The sequence below is a fragment of the Limulus polyphemus genome, unplaced genomic scaffold (assembly GCF_000517525.1).
Source record: "Limulus polyphemus unplaced genomic scaffold, Limulus_polyphemus-2.1.2 Scaffold1682, whole genome shotgun sequence".
Taxonomy (NCBI): domain Eukaryota; kingdom Metazoa; phylum Arthropoda; class Merostomata; order Xiphosura; family Limulidae; genus Limulus; species Limulus polyphemus.
The window spans coordinates 8542-27698 of record NW_013667292.1 but is presented as its reverse complement, the minus strand read 5'-3'; the positions used below and the strand labels follow the sequence as shown (position 1 = coordinate 27698).

General features: G+C 33.4%; 1 protein-coding gene across 2 annotated transcripts in view; it reads right to left on the bottom strand.

Annotated features, from left to right (window-relative positions):
* Positions 1-19157, bottom strand: part of LOC106464540 (ATPase family AAA domain-containing protein 1-B-like) — a 34984-nt gene that overhangs the window by 8097 nt on the left and 7730 nt on the right. The window contains exons 3-8 of one of the 2 annotated variants that reach the window (XM_022392271.1): positions 15803-15980; positions 10400-10576; positions 7459-7527; positions 7133-7221; positions 3475-3517; positions 1226-1422 (exon numbers count right to left, since the gene is read on the bottom strand). In XM_022392271.1, the coding sequence (XP_022247979.1) occupies positions 1226-1422; positions 3475-3517; positions 7133-7221; positions 7459-7527; positions 10400-10576; positions 15803-15980 (753 nt within the window). The remainder of the gene's footprint in view (positions 1-1225; positions 1423-3474; positions 3518-7132; positions 7222-7458; positions 7528-10399; positions 10577-15802; positions 15981-19157) is intronic. The other variant, XM_013924685.2, reaches the window with a different exon arrangement.

Sequence of the window (19157 nt, the reverse complement as noted above, 5' to 3'; positions counted from 1 at the left end):
CCATGTGACTATCCAATAAAATTCTAAACTTTGTTAAATGATTTTGAAAAACATCTTTTAACAAACTTTCCAGAACTTTTCCCACAACCAATGTAAGACTAATGGGTCTATAATTAATGGGACAATTTTTATCACCTCCCTTGAAAAGAGGAGTTATATTAGCTACTTTCCAATCCTCTGGTACCTGCCCACTATTCAAGGAGTGACAAAAAATAGTAGCAAGTGGCACACATATCCAATCTTTGACCTCCTTCAAAACCCTTGGGGAAATATTATCTGGCCCAGTAGCCTTATAACTTTTTAAACTTCCTAATTTTTTCTTAACCAGCTCAGAATTAATGCAGTCATCTTGTTTGATCTCTGTTTCCATTTATTATCTGTTCAAGATGTGGAATACTGCTTAAATCTTCGTTAGTAAAAACCGAAGAAAAGGCAAAATTTAATAACCCAACCATCTCATAATCATCAGATACTAGACTTCCTTCATCATCCCTCAAGGGTCCTACCCCCATCCTAACATTTTGTTTAGCCTTAATGTATCTAAAGAAATCCTTACAGTTAATTTTTACATTTTCAGACAACTTTTTCTCATACATCCTTTTTGATGTCCTAATTTCACCAACTTTCTTGATCTTCTATAATCTTCTAAATCTCCTGTCATACTGGTCAATTTAAATTTCTTAAATTTATGATGCTTTTCTTTCATTTTATTTCTTAAACTCTTTGTGAACCAACCTGGTTTTTTACTTGCAGCTACCCTTTTCTTTCTATAAGGAACATGTTTACATTGAATATTTAAAAATTTATCATCAAAAATTTTCCATATCTGATGAGTGTCTCCAAGTAACTCAGCTGCCCAATTCAGATAATTCTTGTCATGTACCTTCAAAATTCATTTAGACATAGTATGTGATGCAAGGTTTACTACACAATGTAACTCTATATACACAAGTACATTCAGACACACTAAAACCATGTAGCATATACAACACACATTTAAACATACCAAAATTCTTATAGCATGTAAAGCATAACACACATCCAGACATGCTGAAATACTTGTAAAATATACATTACACATATCTAAACATCCTATGTCTTTGTAGCACATGGTTACTGTTCATACTTGTTTGAAGTACAAACATCAGAACACCATGACACACACACACACTTTGACATTTAAAATCCTTGTAGCATGTATGGCACATCACACCCAGCATCTTACCGGAAGTCCTACATTAAACATTGCTGGCATTCGACGAAGGATAGCTCTGTCAACATCTTGTGGTCGATTGGTGGCCCCCATGATGATCACTTGACATTTGGGATCAGTGATTAACCCATCCCATAAACTCATGAACTGGGCTTTCATCATAGCTGTTGCTTCATGGTCGTGAGTGTCCCGGGAACGCAAAAAGGAGTCTAAGACAGTAAAAAGTAAACAAAAAAAAACCTACTTAAAACTATGGTACATGTTGTTTGCAATCAGTCACAAATTTTTTATTGAAATCTGACAGTACAAACAACATTTAAACAGACAAATTTTATATTAAAACTTACATATTGCTTTAAAAATTCAATAACTTACAAGCTTTTTGGTAGTAATCGACCTCAATATTCAGACACTGTAAACTTCTGAATGAAAAATAAATAATCAGTATTCTTTTAAAATAAAATGACAATTTTAAGACTTAACTCTTTCCATATGGAATCAGTCAATGTAATTGACTTTTAATATGTTTTGTGTATCTTCACAAAACCTGGCAAGCTCTCAGTAAACATCACAAGTCTTTTGTACACAAAAAAAAAATCTGATTTTTAATGAAGAACTTTCACTAAAGGTTTGTCTGTGAATATCTGGAGTCATTGTTGACTGATCTGACCACAAAGTGATTTTCATGTTAAGAATAAAAATACTTTTCTTCATCTGAAAATTTTTCAAATTTCATTTATATAACCTCTAAAACCTTCTACATATCAAATGTTTTTTTTTCAGTAAAACTTTAAATTTTATCTGTTATTTTCTCAATCCTAACTCTACATGGACTCAGTAGATTTGACCAACCTTGCAATAACCATTAAAAAAATATGAAATAAATCTAAACTACCCTTTCTTTCTTTCCAGAATGAATGTAGACTGTAACAGGAAACTACAACTGTTTACCCTAAATAACTTAAAACTGGTAACATTGACATCTGTTTATATTTAACTTTATTGTTTTATTGCCCTTTGAGCCATGTCTAACTAATAATACCACCACACAAGTTGTAAATCACTTGGTGAACACATAGCTCACATCACTGCATTGAATGACAAGAGCATACTTTATGAAGAACTTCTATTTTTTTTCATTATCTAACCTAATAAGTTTCTAATTTTGACATTTTACTTTTATAACAATAAATGAAGAATATACATAAAAAACAATAAATACAGTACTTATCTTCGACCTCGTTTTTTTTTTTTTGTTGCCAATTACCAATGAAATTTAAGCCTACTTTTTCACATTTTTTGCAAAATCTCTCCAGAAATAAATGAGAAATTACAGAATGTGAAAAAGTTAGAATCAGCATAAGAGCAGTTTGAAGGAATTTTCAAAAAAATGATCTACATTAACAAGATGCAGCCTAGAAGCTTAATATACCATAGGAAACAAAGAATTTAAACTTTTCAAAAGACGAGAGAAATTGGAAAAATGAATAGGACAATAAGTAATTTAATGCTGAATAAGATGTACTTAAAGGAAAACAAAAGAACTCTGATTTAAACGTTATGAAAGGGCCAACTAAAAGTACTAATGATAATTCAAATGAACATATGAAGTACCAGTTGAAAAGCAATGTACAAAAAGAGGAGTCAACTAATATATGATAATTTTGGGGAATTTTACAGCACAAACTATTAGAAATACCAGTTGATAATCTTAAAACACTTATAGCATCCATGAGTAATCAGTATCACAAAGTTAAGGTTATAGGAGGATCTATTAAAAATTTCTTATTGATTTTTGTGTCTAATAACATAATAATGAGCATAAATACATGACAACCAAAACAACAATTTTCTTTTGTATCCTCTCTTGAAAACTTGAATACTGATACTTTGAACTCAAACTTATGACTGGTATTGTATGCACACATATATATATATGTGTGTGTGTGTGTGTTTCAAAGGTGGGGTTCTAATTTGTGAGACCAAAGGCCAATATAAAGCACAATTAACATGCTAATACTATGAAGGTATGGGGCATGTGACTATTTTAAGCCAAAAAATGCTAATGCTTCATCAGAAGAATGTAGACTTTGTAGAAAACATTAAATACCATAAGCAGCTGTGCTATAACTATATAAGCATAATTTTTTTACATCACAAAAATAGGAGGTGATATACATATGAACATAAACACATGCATATAAATAAGTAATTATGTCTTCATGTGGTGTGAAAGCTAGTCACAAACTACTTTTACTTACCAATTTCATCAACAAATATGATGCAAGGTTGTATCTTAACTGCCTAAAAGAGATAAAAATTATAATTAAAATTACATAATAAAATATATTTTAATATTTCATTCCATGGATTCATGATAGGTCAAATTAGATTCAAAAATAATTACTTCATGACAAGTTTGTATACACATAAATTTCAGTGTTTTCAAAATTTTAATAATGATATCTAGATAATGCTGTACTTTGATGTCCACTATTACTGTATTTTAAACTTCTGAAACACATTAAAATTTAAGCTATAAGTTATTTTTTTTCAAGTTGCATTTATTAGAAAAACTCACAGATAGTATTTATCTGACGCATTTAGTTCAGGAAATTAATGAAATGAACAATAGCCATAAAAAAAGTTAAGAAAGTTGCATTAGTGCTTCGAGAAACAATTTGGCATTAAACATTGAAAAAATTACCGTTACTCTCCAGATAATAATAAAAAACGTTTTATTCCTGCCAATGTTTCACTATTGAAACTTCCTCAGGACTAGTAGTACTTTTAGAAACACTTAACAAAATAAAAACACACACACACACATATATTAAACTTTGAATTGTGACTGTAACTTTTATTAGTTTATAGTAGGAACTTTAAACATGTAAACATGACCATTAACTTCACCATGAAAAAGTCAGTACAAAACTATTCCATTTGTTTTACATAATTCAGCCTACCAACTTCAGGACACAAAAGACAGCTTTCAGCTTCAAAAGACAACATGAATATGTTTGCAAGCAATGCAGGTCAAGATGGATAAAAATTACAAAAGGAAATTGATGTGGTACATTTTTTAATAAGTATCAGCAAAAATTAATAGTGATGTACAAAAAGAGGAGTCAATTAATATATGGCAATTTTTGGGAAATTTTACAGCACAAATGATCAGAAATACCATGCAAAATTTGTGCAGCAAATAGTTTGGAATAAGCTGTCGTATTGTTGTTTTCAAAAATTCCAAACTGAGCTTTTTTGAGTCATATTTACGGTAGGTATCAATCACGTATTGCACACTATAGCAAATACATTTCTTTCTAAACTATTTATGCATCACAACATTCTATGCGGCAACAAGCAAAAATGTCAGTGTCCACTATTGGCTACAATAAAATGGCCTATAGTTGATAACTTAATTTTTTCTTTATACAAGTGCCAAGTTGATAGCCTACTAATATATCAGTGCACCTCTAGCTAAAACTTGTAAATCAGTAACCAACATTTAACACTTAGACAAAAAGTTTATTTTTGTCAAACTGCTTATACAAAAAGAGCATTAAATATTTAAGATTCACAAAAACACGATTTAAAAATGTTTTTAATCACTTCAAATCTGCAACAATGGTGAACTTTAACAAGTTCATATTCATAACTTGCAATATAAAAAAGTTGCACTAAAACACTTGATATAGCATGGCCATATGGAGAAATTAGTATAAAGAGTTTTACAGACTTTAATATATTTTCCCTAAACTTAAAAACTTATCAAACTTATGTAATTTGAAAGTGTTTGTCTTTAATTCCAAAAATAGAATAGAGTACAGCTAAAAAATGCTAGGTATATGATAAATAACATGGAGCAAATCTAGTAATTTACAACTTCATGAATTTGTATTTATAGCAAAACTACTAAGGCTGTCTGCCACTATCCCTAATTTTCAGCTGCTGACCAGAGGGAAGGCAGAATTAGAAGCACCAATACATGCTAATCATGAATTTGTATTTATAGCAAAACTACTAAGGCTGTCTGCCACTATCCCTAATTTTCAGCTGCTGACCAGAGGGAAGGCAGAATTAGAAGCACCAATACATGCTAAGGGATTGACGATCCTTCTTATAATGCACCCAGAGTTTAAAGTGTGGGGAATATTTTGTGGTATTTCATGGATTTGATCATGGCTCATCAGCTTCAAAATCCAGAGCTACATGTATACCATAGGGCCAATCTGTGCTTCTGCTACCTGAGAATTAAATGCTTTATATTACATATAAAAATGGGGTACAACTAGCAATTGACACACATTTAATATGTTTGGTACCAATAGGACACAACTGATAATCTACCTAAGACTTAAATATTTCAAGATAAATAATACTGGCATAACTAGCAATTGACACACTATTAACCCTATGTGTAAGGGAGGGTCAAAGTGTGCACATCATAACCTTTTCAGAGTTGTAATCAAAATGTAACATAGTTTATAATTCAAAGGTTTATATTACACAAGTTTTAATTTCTTAATTTCAAAATCAAATATTTGAATAAATTCTCAATCTTCACTCCTCTGTATTATGTGATGTCTGTGGTCCAAATTGCCCACTTTAGATTTTATGTCTACCCTTCTGAATGTCCCTCCAATAACATACTTATACTGGTAAGCTAGAATATAAATTTCTAGTTTCCAAGCTTCTTTCTTTTACTGAGATATAAGAAGTCAAATACACATGCAACACCCCACTTACCTCATAGTGTCCTTTAAAAAATGTCAATAATTCTCTCTAACATTTGCTATTGGATTTTTTTAAATCAACAGAAAGAGTAGATTGTTAGGAAACTTGTTTAATTTGTTGCTTGTAATTACATATTTGGTCTCAGTTTCATTTTTTTACTAAGTTAGAAAGCCAGTTAAATTAGTTATTTTAGGATATACTATACTGTTATATTGCTTGATATATGTTTTATGTTCTAAATTGTATATCTGAAAGTGCCAAGACATTTTATTCGAAGAACTAACTCAGTGAAAAAAGTAAGGCCTTGCTCAGTTATGTTTTGAACTCACAAAGATCATGCAGGTCATGTACATGGCTTGTAGTGTTTACAACTTATGGTTAATTACTTCCAGTTGTACATATTGTTTTTGAAGAGAGAATTATTGCTCAAGTAGGTTGTAAGTACAATAAAACCATATATTTACAGAAAATAGATATTAAAAGGTTAAGAGTTGAAACTTTGAAGAAAAATTATATAAAACTTGGAAATTATGCATCAACAAAAGAAAAACAAAGGGTACTTTTCAACATTCATTTCACTGTTCATTGACCATAATTGATGATTTCACTTCAGTGTTAGGGATAGACAAAATAACAAATAAAATAAAGTTTTACCAAAAAAAAAGATTTGATATTAATTGAGGAGGCTTTAGAGGTTATGCAAATGAAATATGAAAATTTTACGATTTAAAAAAAGTATTTTTATTCTTAACATGGAAATTACCTTGCACTCAGACAAGTCCAAGTCAGACTGATTCAGTAAAATCACAGGCAACTCGAGTAAAAATTCTTTATTAAAAAATGAAATATTTTGTGTACAACAGACATTTATTAAAAGCTTGCCAAATTTCTTGAAGACATACATTGTAAAACCAGAATTATAGCAAACATAAATTCTCCAATAAAGGATAGGTCCAATGAACTAGCCATGTACACAAAAGTTAATATGTTAGGTATTACATAAACTTGTTGGATTATAATTAGTAATCTACCTAAGACTGAAATGTCCAGTACAAATGTGTTTTTAGAAAAAGCACAGCAGAGTCACAAATAACAGAAAACAAAAACATTTTTCAAATGCAACTAATCTAAATCTTTGTAGACAAAGTAAGAAATTGTTTTCTTGTTGAATTTTTAACTTACCAGTGAGAACACTGCTGCTGCTAACTTTTGAGACTCTCCATACCACTTATCAGTGAGTGAGGAAACTTCTAGGTTTATAAACCGAGCTCCTAAAAAATATGCATAGTTCATTAAAGCAGTCTGGAAGTAAAGTGAATGAAAATTACTTAGTCATCATATAAAAGAAAAAAAGGCTGCCTTTTCTTAAATAGGGTACCTTGAAAAACACCATAACATTACTGAACAAATAATTTTTAACCAGAAAGTCATAAATTAACAACATAGAAATTACCTCCAAACAATGAACAACCACAAGTTAACTCCATCAGTTTTTAATGCACACCCACCTGCTTCTTTTGCTGTAGCTTTGGCTATCATTGTTTTCCCACATCCTGGTGGCCCATGGAGAAGAACACCTTTATAAAATAACAAGAATGCAAAATGTTTGTTCTAGAAGAGCTTTAGAAACAGGATGACACACAAAGAAGGAAATTGGATAATTACAGCCTACTAATTAACAAGTAGAGTTTAGAAAATTATCATGTTGCTTATTCTCTAATTAAAAGTTTAAAAAGCTCTAGGTATAGTAAATTCAAGGATACATTAAGTACAATTTACTGTTCATGGTTTCTTAAATTATAAAGATACTTTGAGAGCCTTTTTTATAATCTACATATTTACACGTTCTTTCAGCCATGAAAAAGTTTAAAATATTCAGTAAATTAGTCTTAAAACAACCAGTACTCCAAATGTGTACTGTCTGTACATACCATTAAGTCTATATTTGGTTAAAAAAATATATTGAAATACCTCAAAAACTAACCAACTATCTTTACAAGGAAAAACAATGTTCATCACTGACTAGAAAAAAGGCTTATTTCCTTTGTTACTCTGTCAAGAATGCTTTCATACTCCTTTTATAGTAATGCTCAACAATATACATCATCATTTAGCAACAAAATTATCACCCGATTGTTCTTAGGCCAGCCATGGTACTTATGTTGAATGCTCAATATTCATGTTGATTTGTTAGAAAGGTTTTTTTTGTTTAATTCAGAAGTTTTATGACAATGAGTTGTAGCCAAAAGCAAAAAAGATTTACCAAGTAGTGTTTCAGTTATGTCTTGCATTACATTTAATGTATTAGGCCTAATGCTTAAATTAGATTACAAATAGGCCTACTATTACTAAAGTTATAGTTAATGTTTAAAAAGTTTTAAGTGGTGAATAAAAGTTAACTAATAAATATTCTTTTGGTATTTTAACACATATTACCTAATTGGCCTTAAAACATAAAGAAAAATTATATTTATTTTATTTATAAAATCATCGAATGTAAGGATAGCAGTGTTATGGTTGCCTTGATGTATGGTGCTTAGTTTGGTTTCCTTATTACAGGAAAAATATAAATATTTCATATAGTTTTGAGAGGAAATAATTGAATTGTACTAAACAAGATTTAAAAGTTTTTTAACTTGTTTTTACCAAAGCATAATAGAATTAGATTTAATTTCATTAAGGCAGTCAAAACTGTTAAGAGTTTGTATAATCTTCTGTTGAGATATGAAATGAATGAAAAACCTGGCAATATAAACTTGAATACTAGAGATAGTAGGTTTAAACTTTGGAAGCCTAGATAGAGAACTGTTCTTCAAAAATGTTTGGTTAGAGTTACAAACATGCAAGTTGATGTAATAATAATAACTTGTAATGCTTAATCTGCCTTGACCAAACCCAGCACTCCTTGAACTCACTAACCTTTTGAGACCAATGGTCTACTTACTAATATACCAGGGCCTCAAGCCCAAAGCAAGTAGCTTAACTAAATGTTCATGAAATCCTCTTTCCATGTATAAATAAATTTAATAATTGTCATGATGCAAAACACAACCTCTGTAACTCACCAACTTGTTTCTCCATTTGTTTACTCAGGTGCTAACTTGTAAAAATCAGAAATATGTGAAAAGCCTGACTAAGAATTTGAACTCCAACTCATATTGATGTCTTGAGACTAGTGGTGTACCTATCAAGCTTTCAGGGCTTCAAGCCCCAAGCATACAAGTTTCCACTTAATTCATTATAACATGAAGTATGAACTTTTTGCTTATTTCGGATAGGTTTATGGACTTCAGGAGCAACAGTTAATTTGGCTTTGATGTTTTGGTGTCTGATATGCAAATGTTTTTTAAAAAGAGTGCACCTTATTACTTAAATACTACTCGATACTTACAGCAAATATTATTCAGATATATTTGAAAAGTATATACTTTTTCAATGATAGAAGCATGGCTATTGTGGAAATTGAAAATTACTGATAAAGTCTTTAGAGTTCTTGGTTCTATTTATAGAAATTCTGAATTTAAGAATACTAGTGTTATGGTTGCCTTGAATGAACTTAATATCTAGTTAAGATGGTTATTAAAAGAGACAGAGAGCATTAAGTCAAGAAATACCAGTGAATACTGAAATGGATTTTTATTCTTTAGCTTTATACCATCCAATAATTATCAGTTAACAAGAGATTTACATATTATGTTCAGGAGAAGATGTACCACTATTAGCTGTTTTGTACAAGTGTTATTATATTAATGCACACAATTTATAGCAACATGTGTGATGCTGTAAGCCTTAAAGAAAAAAAAAAAGGGTGTAGACCAAAGTGTTAACATTTTCCCTACAGGAAAATGTGTTTCTGACAGATAACTTCACATACAGAATAGCTTGATTACTTCTTTCATGCATCTCCCTATGATATTTTCATGCCACTAGCCTTGGGCCACCTCACACCTAAAAAACATGCAGTTAACATCATCATGTGACAATAGCCCTACATCAAAAGGAGGGCAACACGACCTCCTTGTGTTCTACTTGAAGAAGGGGGAGGATATGCACTGGGGAGGCCCAGAGAAGTGCCTAGATCCCTGTCAAATGCCTGTCAGAAAAGTCTTTTACTGGAGACAGTGCAATGGGTGGCCACGAATCCTATTTTTAAAAGCTGGCATGCATTAGCCACATCCCAGGTGCCGGCTTTTTCTATGATAGTCCATAGAAGGTATGGTCTAGGTAAACTAAATAATTTTAATGCCATAAGCATAAGTGATGATCTTAAGAAACACCCCATCTCAACAGTGGGTATCGGTAGAGCCAGGGCAAATGGGTTGAGCACTTTCCGTTACCTCTGGCTCAACACAGATTTGGGTAAATAAGCATATCCTTGGAGGCAGCACCAACCATCTGATGGGATCTTATAAAAGTGAAGAAGGTGAAGGAAAAAGAAAATGTACTTACCGTTCTCAAAGAGGGTCTGTAGAATGAAGAACAGTGACTGGAGGGAGTCGAAATCCCGTAAAAGATGAAACAGCAACATAATGGGATAATGGGAGATGAATATGCAGATTAGATTTGTCCACATGCCAGTCTGAAGGATCTTGTCCAAGATGCAAGACAGTGAGATAGATGATGAATCTGATGTGATGAAATGTGAAAGAGCCTGTGAGCATCAATATCCAGTCAAAGAAGTTAGCAGTCTCATCCTATAAAAGCAGAAGATGAGAGGTCTCTGAACAAAAAGGAATACCATGGTAGAAGCAAACGATGATGGGGACCCCAAAAGGGAGATGTACATGCCAAGTAATACTAAACAGCCTGAACTGGACACAGAAGACAATCTAGGTCCATATGAGCACAGAGGTCAGAAATTGAAGGGAGGCAGGTAGGAGAAAAAGACTGAACACCTTCCTGAGCAGCCAAGGTTTGAGGAAGAAAGACCCAGTCTGGGTAGAGGAGTTAGTAAGTACGATAGAAGAAAATGTGGAAAGCATCAATAGCATATACATCCAAATGACAATGACCACAGGTAAGAAGGATAAAGATGTATGTTTTCAGAAAAAGATGGTATAAGATACATGAAGCCAACAGCTTGAATTAAGCGTGTGTAAGTGTCTGTAGTACCACAATTACCCTTTAACAACTGCTACCCTTTTTAAATACCTTCTGCGCATATCACAGAGTGATACAGAGTTACATTCATAAGTTAATTAAACCAATTTACTCTCAATGTATTTTTATGAAATTAGCATTATTATTATTATTCTTTTGTTGTGAAAGAAACCTTTGAAACAAACAACTAAATCTTCAGTGTTCAGGTCACATGACACGCATATTGTTGAAAGACAGTATGTTTGATTGCTTATGTATTATTATAGCTCTCTCTTTGTACCTCTACAACAGTCTAGTCGAAGCTCTATGCATACAAGGTAAAATTTCACACATTATTTTTGTTTCTCAACTGCTAAAATTCTTAGGAAATGATTTAATCCCCCCTCCCCCATCTGCTAGACACCAAGATCACATTCCAAAGTAATCTGTTGCTAAGTAACAGGTTTTTCTGTTCTTTAATGGAATTCTTATAACCAACAAAAAGAGCAGAATTCACAGTTACTCTCCAGGTTAAATGAGACACAAGTACTAGATTATTTTTCAAATGACAAGTATATTTCCATTGCCATTTGTTGTAGATAGCAGCATCCCCAGAAATTGGCTATTGTTTCACACCTTATACATATTAGTTTGATAGACAGTTAAATTGCATGTAGGTTTTACTTCTACATTTTAGTTAATTATGTGTTGTGTTTTAAAATTCATATTTGAAAGGTTTAATGATTTTCATTAATTTACTTATTCTTCTCATATCTCATTGGATCTAAACATATGGCATGTGCGAAACATTTTGCCCTCTAGCTAACAAGTCTCCTGTGAACAATTGTAAAATAGCCCGCAGGCCATTACGAGATGTTTCGGCATAAATAATGAAAGACAAAGAATGGAAAGGAAAATTTAAAATTAATTATTAGTGAAAAGATAAAGATGTGAAGTTATGCACGAGACAAAGAAGACTTCCAGTGAATTTTTGGGAAGAGTTGATATGTTTATTTTAAACATTTCATTACACTGTATTTTGATGATAATAGCTAGGTTTAGTAGTGATATAGTAGAGAAAATGGATAATAAATTAAACATTTATCTTATAAAACTTTTGATATTAATTTATAAGGTTCTAGAGATTATGCAAATGAAATGTGAAAATTGTAATATAAAAAATAGTATTTTTATACTTCATATAAAAGTCACCTTGCAGGTAAATTATTCAGAGTCCAAGTGCAAATAACTACATTAAATAATAATTGTTTTATTAGAAATAGTAGAAAAAATCAAAATTAAATATTCTATTTTTCTGAAACTACACGCTTTTAGGAAATATCTTGTTACATTTCAAACAATTTCACCCACTAGTTCTATTTTTGGAACAAAATATAACAATAGCAACATTAGGTTCTTAAAATTTGGGGATGCAGTAGCAAAAAGACTTAAGGTTAGGAATAGCAGTAGGACAAGGGGATCAGGGAAGAAATGAGAATCAGAACAAAGTGAAGAGAACAGGGGAAGAAAAAACTTGATTGTAATAGGAAAGGTAAAATGTAAATGATAAAACTGCATAATGATAATCAGCAATGGTGAAAACTGACACTCTATGGTTGAACAACAATGTGAAAAATACTGAAAGGTGAGCCACAGTAGAACGACACAGAGGAAGGCAATGTCAAATGGACAAATGTCAAAAACACTTGCCACTTCTATTAATAGATGAACAGAATTGAAGGATGACAGGAATGGGATAAGAAAAAGGCTACACCATTGGAGAGTTGAGTCTTGTGGGTGATTTACCAGACAAATCCTAAACGTGAAGATGAAGGGACAACAACCCAGGGTGAAAGAGAGACATATGTCATTAGAGGAAGAGAGAGCAGGAACAGGTGAGAGAAAGTGGAGGGGGCCTGGATGCCAATAGATGAAGCAGAGGAAACTAGGGTTATGCAGGTCAAAGAGGCACCACTAACAGGATCCAACAAGGAGTGTCATGTATCAAAGCAACAATTCAGTGAAGGAGATAAAGAAAAGGATAGACATATAGAAAGAGGTGAGACTAATCTTGGGTGAGAGCAGAGCATCAATTTCCAGGGCCAAAGAATGAGGAACTGGAGACCAGAAGAATGGAAGTTTGGTGTTGAGAGGAGTGGAAAGGCATCAATGAGTGGCATGCCCGACTGAGAGCAAACCCAATGAAAAACATAAGGATGGAGATATCACTCTGTGAGTAGGATTTCGTCCAGCCAAAAGAGATGACCTGCCACCATGTTCATATTCACATAATGAGCTATAAGAAGAACCCGACGAGGATGAGCCCAAAATAGCAGGTCCAATGCACAAAAGCAGAGACCTGGAATGAGTACCCCTCTGACAGTTGATATAAGAAATGACTATGGAATTGTTGGAGTGGTTCAGGACCAACTGATCTACAAGAAGAGGAAGGAAATGTGAAAATGCCTGATGTACTGCAAAAAGTTTGAGCATGTTGATGTGGATTCAATCCTCCTCCAGAGCCCACATACCCAAAGTCATGTCATCATTCAGAGATGTGCTCTAGCCCAACAGAGAAGCATCTGTGAAAAGATGGAAATCTAGTTGGGAAGTGGCAAGGAGATGCCTATTGTGGTATTAGCATGGTTGAGAAGCCTCGAAAAGAAGCGTGGAGAAGCACAAAATGAAGATCAATGGGACCTTTATGGAGGAGGCACGCATGCATATGGCCTAAAGGAATGAGTGGTTAAAGAAAAGTCAGAGTCCCCAGAAGCAAAAGAACCTCATACATAGAATGTAACTGATAAGCACAAATCTTATTAACTAGATATTCCATCACTCAGGTAAAGTGGTGAAGGCTGATTCTGACAGAGAGTAAAGTTGAAGAACACACCCAAATGTACCAAATATTGGGTAAGTGTGAGAAAAACTTGGAATGCTTGACAAACCAAAACTCCTACAAAAGAATGTAAGTTTGAGGGAAGGAATTCTCCTGAGAAGAAGCAAGGAGAAGCCAATCAATCATTCATATAATGGAGCTTCAGCCCCAATTCGTGAACACAGTGGATGAATGCCCCATGACTTAATTGAAAACATAAGAAGCAGACACAATGCCAAAAGGAAAAACACAGAACTGGAAGGTTCAATCCCAATGTACAAAATAGAAAGGAGATCCAAGACTGCATCCTTGAGATGTTGAAGATAAATTAATGGAATTAAAGGGAGGAGGAAATGAAATACAAAAAGTAGAGAAAGAGAATAAAAGTGGAAAGATATGCTGTAAATGGAGACCAAAGGCTGGCAGAGCAAGACAGGTGGGTTCCTACTGGGCCAAACCTGACAGGATAGTCACTGATGAGTGATGACCTTGACATCATGAAGTTGGAAGATGGGAAAAAGAAGAAGATCATGAAGCATAAATGGGAAGGCTAGACGTGGATTTTGTAATCCTAAGAACAGGAACAGAAGGGTGAATTTGAGAATAATGAGAAACCAAAGCAGACAATGAGGACTGATACTGAGCCACCTCAGCCTGTGTCTCCAGTGAGTCAGAAACATTCCAAAGACCTCAGAGTAAAGAAAAGGGTCCCAACAAAAAATCACAGAGCTAAGAGAGAAGTAGGCAAACATCAGTTAGGAGGCCAGCCTATTGCAATAGGTCCCAACAGCAGATAAAACAAGTATGGACTAAAGTGGTGAAAAGAAGAGAACAAATGTCTCTAGAAATTCCTTCCGGAGCATAATGAAGTGATAAGAGGTAATGTAGGAGGGTGGTAATACAGAGATAAAGGTGGGAAAATTGGGCACTAGAAAGGGAAATAGAAATTAAGGTAAAAGCAGGTGAAAGAGATTCCAATGATTGGAAATCAAGGAATGGAAACAAGGAAATAGAGAATGAAAAGAACATACCTGTGAAATCATTTCAAGGAATATATTAAAAAGGTGAGGATTTTCCACCACAGATAAAGCAGTGCCCAGGGAAGCAGCTGGTCGAAATCCTTGTCAATGAGGAGAAGGAACATTAGCCAAATGACTGGGAGGAGGAGAAGGCCCAGTGTGCATGAAGGAACCCACAACACATTGAACAATGGCTCTCACATCCTACACAAACAAAAAACCTCCAGTAGCCATAGGTCTCATGTTAGTAACATCATCATGGGGAAAAGTGGAAGTTACCATTACTTGACAATTCATAATGGCAGATAAGCAAAATGTTTTTTTAGTGAAATTAAATAAAGCAGTTAAACTTGAACTAAACTTAATTTTCAAAAACTATTGAAAACCTCACAAACAGTTTAACAATTTGAAAGATAAGTCTGTTTGAGACAATGCCAAGGAAGAGAATGTTGTTTTGAGTGCATGTGTTTAGGGGGAGCTACTGTACAAGGAAGTTGTGTTGCCCTCCTACTGATGATGGGCTATCATACCATGACGATGTCATCATGCACTTGTGCAGTAAAATTTAAACACATTTTTTTAGGGGGGGAGATAGCTCAAAGCTAGCAGCATGCAAATCTCATAGATAAAAGTGTGAAGGATTCAAGCTATTCTGTATGTGCGTGTAATGTATTGTCTTGGAATTTTGCATTTAGATAAACTATTTATTTTCTAGAGTTGTATTATTCATTAAATCAAGGTATAGTTTCAGCCCACCAGTCTGCTCTGCAAATTCTAAAAAGCAAAATAAAAATAAATCAACTTTAAAAGTTGAAGTACAGGACATGTAAAAAAAATTGTAGCAAAACATTTATATTTCAACAAAATGTCTTTTACCTTTTGGTGGTTGTATCAATGAAGATCCTTGAAAAAGTTCTCTCTTCTGAATTGGTAGTATAACAGTCTCTCTGATCTCTTGGATGATATCATCCAATCCTGCGATGTCACTCCATGAGATTCCTATACTTTCAGGATCCACTAATTGGGCAGCAATGGACAATTCATATTCTGTCAACTGAAGCACAAAACATTCAAGAACAAGTACCTATTTTCCTAAATGAAAAAGCAAGTACTAAAGCAGTAGGAATTAATACTTTGTAGTCTGTTAAGGCTTATAAGAAGATCAAGATATAAAACTTGAATGGTATTATAAGAATATACGGAAAGGGAGCACTGAGAAAGGGGAGGAAGGAGGAGTGCATGATACAAGAATGGGCCATAATAGGGTTGGGAATGTCAAAAACAACGAGTAAAACTGACAAGAAGGTACCACTTTGGACTATAACGAGGTAGAAATGCTCCCGAATACTGACAGTCGCAAAATCCGTCGCCAAATGAAGGGCAAGGAAGAATTGGAGGAGGAAAATTCACAAGAGTAAACATTTCACACTCCCAAGAATATCCCACAAATAGAGAAGCCAAGAAAGGGAGGATACGAGTCTTTCCCCCAAACCCCACAAAGGTCCAGTAGATGGTCATGGTGAGGAGAGGTGTTAAGGAAAAGGTAACAAAGAAAATGTGGAAGGGGTAGATGCAAACGGGAAAAATGGGCCTGGAAAAATTACATTACATTACCAGGGTGTGATCCCTATGCCAGAATAAAAGACTCGAAGGATTGAGTCTAAGAAAAAATTCACAGCTCGGAATGTAACTGGATTATGAACTAAACTGCATAGACCTTGAAATCCATATAGGAAGGGTATCCTAACAAACAGACAAAAGGTATCATACCTGGGTAATTATTTCAAGAAATAGTTGATAAAAAATATAGGAACATTCATAGGCATAGCCTTTGACTGCATGGCAAAGGAAGGGGGTGTTAAAAGGCAGTTCAAAAGGTCATCATACAAACCAGACACATCAAGGAGTGGTAAATCTGGCCCTGGTATAAGAGCCATATATGGCTGCATGATAGAATTCAGTTCATGGCAAAAGAAGGCAAAAACCATCTCACTGAAATACCAGAGCCCAAATCCACAGAAATGACAGTTGTTTTACAGTGGCAAGTGTTACAAGTAGTTGTAACACTATCCTGAGAATTCAAAGAAAAGAAACTTCAGTGGATAACACAAATTCAATCTACAAATTATCACAAAACAATGCAGAATATAAAAACAACTAAGTCATTTGTTGAACAAATTAGGCAAGTAAAGACAAGCAAAATTAAAATACATCTGCACTCACGTGTGCCAAATCAATAAGTGAAAATTTAGTTCTACACTACAGAGGGAGTCAGCTGTGCTAGGAGGGTGTGTTGCATGCTACATTGCAATAGTAATACATGCAAACACAAAGCTAGTGGTGAGTGAAAACCTGTGCATATAGAGGCAGTAGTTGTCAAGATAAACTATTATGTGAGTTGTGGTAAGTTATCTTATCAGAATGGTCAATCATATAGTTTTTTCACAAATTTTAATTTATGGAAACATCATACAATCTCTACATACCATATGCACCTTTGTACAGGCCAATCAATATTCCAGAATTACTATGAAATGTTATGTGCTAGAATTAGAAAACTTGAAACTGATCATTGTTGGCTCACAGAACTTCACTGGATCCTTATCAGATTACAGTATGAGAATAATAACTCACAAACATTAAACTAATTACAAATTTAAAATACAATTACAAGTTTTATTTGCTAAGAGTTGTTTCAAAACTTGTCACAGATACTCAACCAATTAACAGTACAGAAAAAAAAAGAATATAGGAAAACTATAGCTACATATAAAACCAAAAAAAAAAAAAGAAAATAAATCCTCACATGTGTACATGTTGAGAATAAAACGTTTATTATTATATACCGATACATAAGCAAATGCCCTTCAATAGGTTTGTCTACAAAGTTTATGGCAAAGCAAAAAAAATCATAATTTATCATAAGAGCATACTGATAGAAGTTTCAGTGCAATAAATACTTTAACATGTAATTACTTGCACAGTTGTAAGTAAATCTGAAGGTATCTGCTCAAAGGTAACTTTCAGAAAAGGCAAGCAGTGGCTACACTTATTTCCTGAGTGCTGAGCTTCTTTATTTTCATATAGCACTGCTTATAAATTATTTTCACATTCTTTAACATTTCTGGAATTTCTTAAAGGTAAGTATTATCTGCCTGAATATTTACAATTTATGTTTACAAGCTCTTTGTTAAAGGTTAATATCTTCTAGTAAAGAAAGATCCTTTGCAAAGATGCAAAGCTGTGTTAAACATTCTGAGAATGATAATAATTAGACCATATATTGCTTTGTAGAGGAACAGCTATATATAAAATAGTATTATAAAAGACTTGTGTGATTACAGATGTTGACAGTCTATAACCTTTGAACGATTAGGTACAAAAATAGATGAACATATTGTCCATCAGTATGAATATATTCAGTGAAAGACATAGCTCATGGTAGATATTTATGTAGATCTTCATTTCTCAAAAGTCACATGTTGCCTTGCTCAGTAATAAACAGATGCAGAAGCCTGCAAGGCAACATTTCCATATTCACTATTCTTCCTAGTGATTAATGTTCCCTATTAGGTTATTTTCTGTTTTGTTTTTTTTTGCTTTTGAGCTCTTATTAACTTTGTGCTATATATCATATTCAACAACACTTTGTATGGTTATTACCAATAATTTTTTAAACAGGACAACAGTAAGTAAATCAAAATTATCTGTACAATAACACTTAATACTTTAATAGTATGCCTTTAATACACAATTCAACAACATTTATTATAAAAATACCTTTACATTTATAACTTGTGTTTTAAAAGTTAACAATCTGATTATGGTTTGCAATATGCATGAAGTATTAAAAGTGATAGGCTCACATTTATTAATGACATGGTACAAAAGTAATTAACTGTTTAATACAGAGACATACTTACCCCATAGTCTAATGAAATATTCGATATTTATCACTTGACAATCCTCATTAACTTTGTGGTGGAATGCATGGACCACTCTCACATGACCTGGCATAACCTGATGGCTAGGGCCCTCAACTTGCAATCTGTGGGTCACAGATTCATATCCCTATCATGAAACATTCTCACCCTTTAGGGTTGCTGTCAGGGTCAGTCATCCAAGTGTAAAAATTACCCAAGCAGCCACCCCCAGAAGTATTAGGTCATCAAGAAATTAAGGAAAGAGTTCCATATGGCACCCCCACCCAAAAATTGTAGAATTGCCTGGA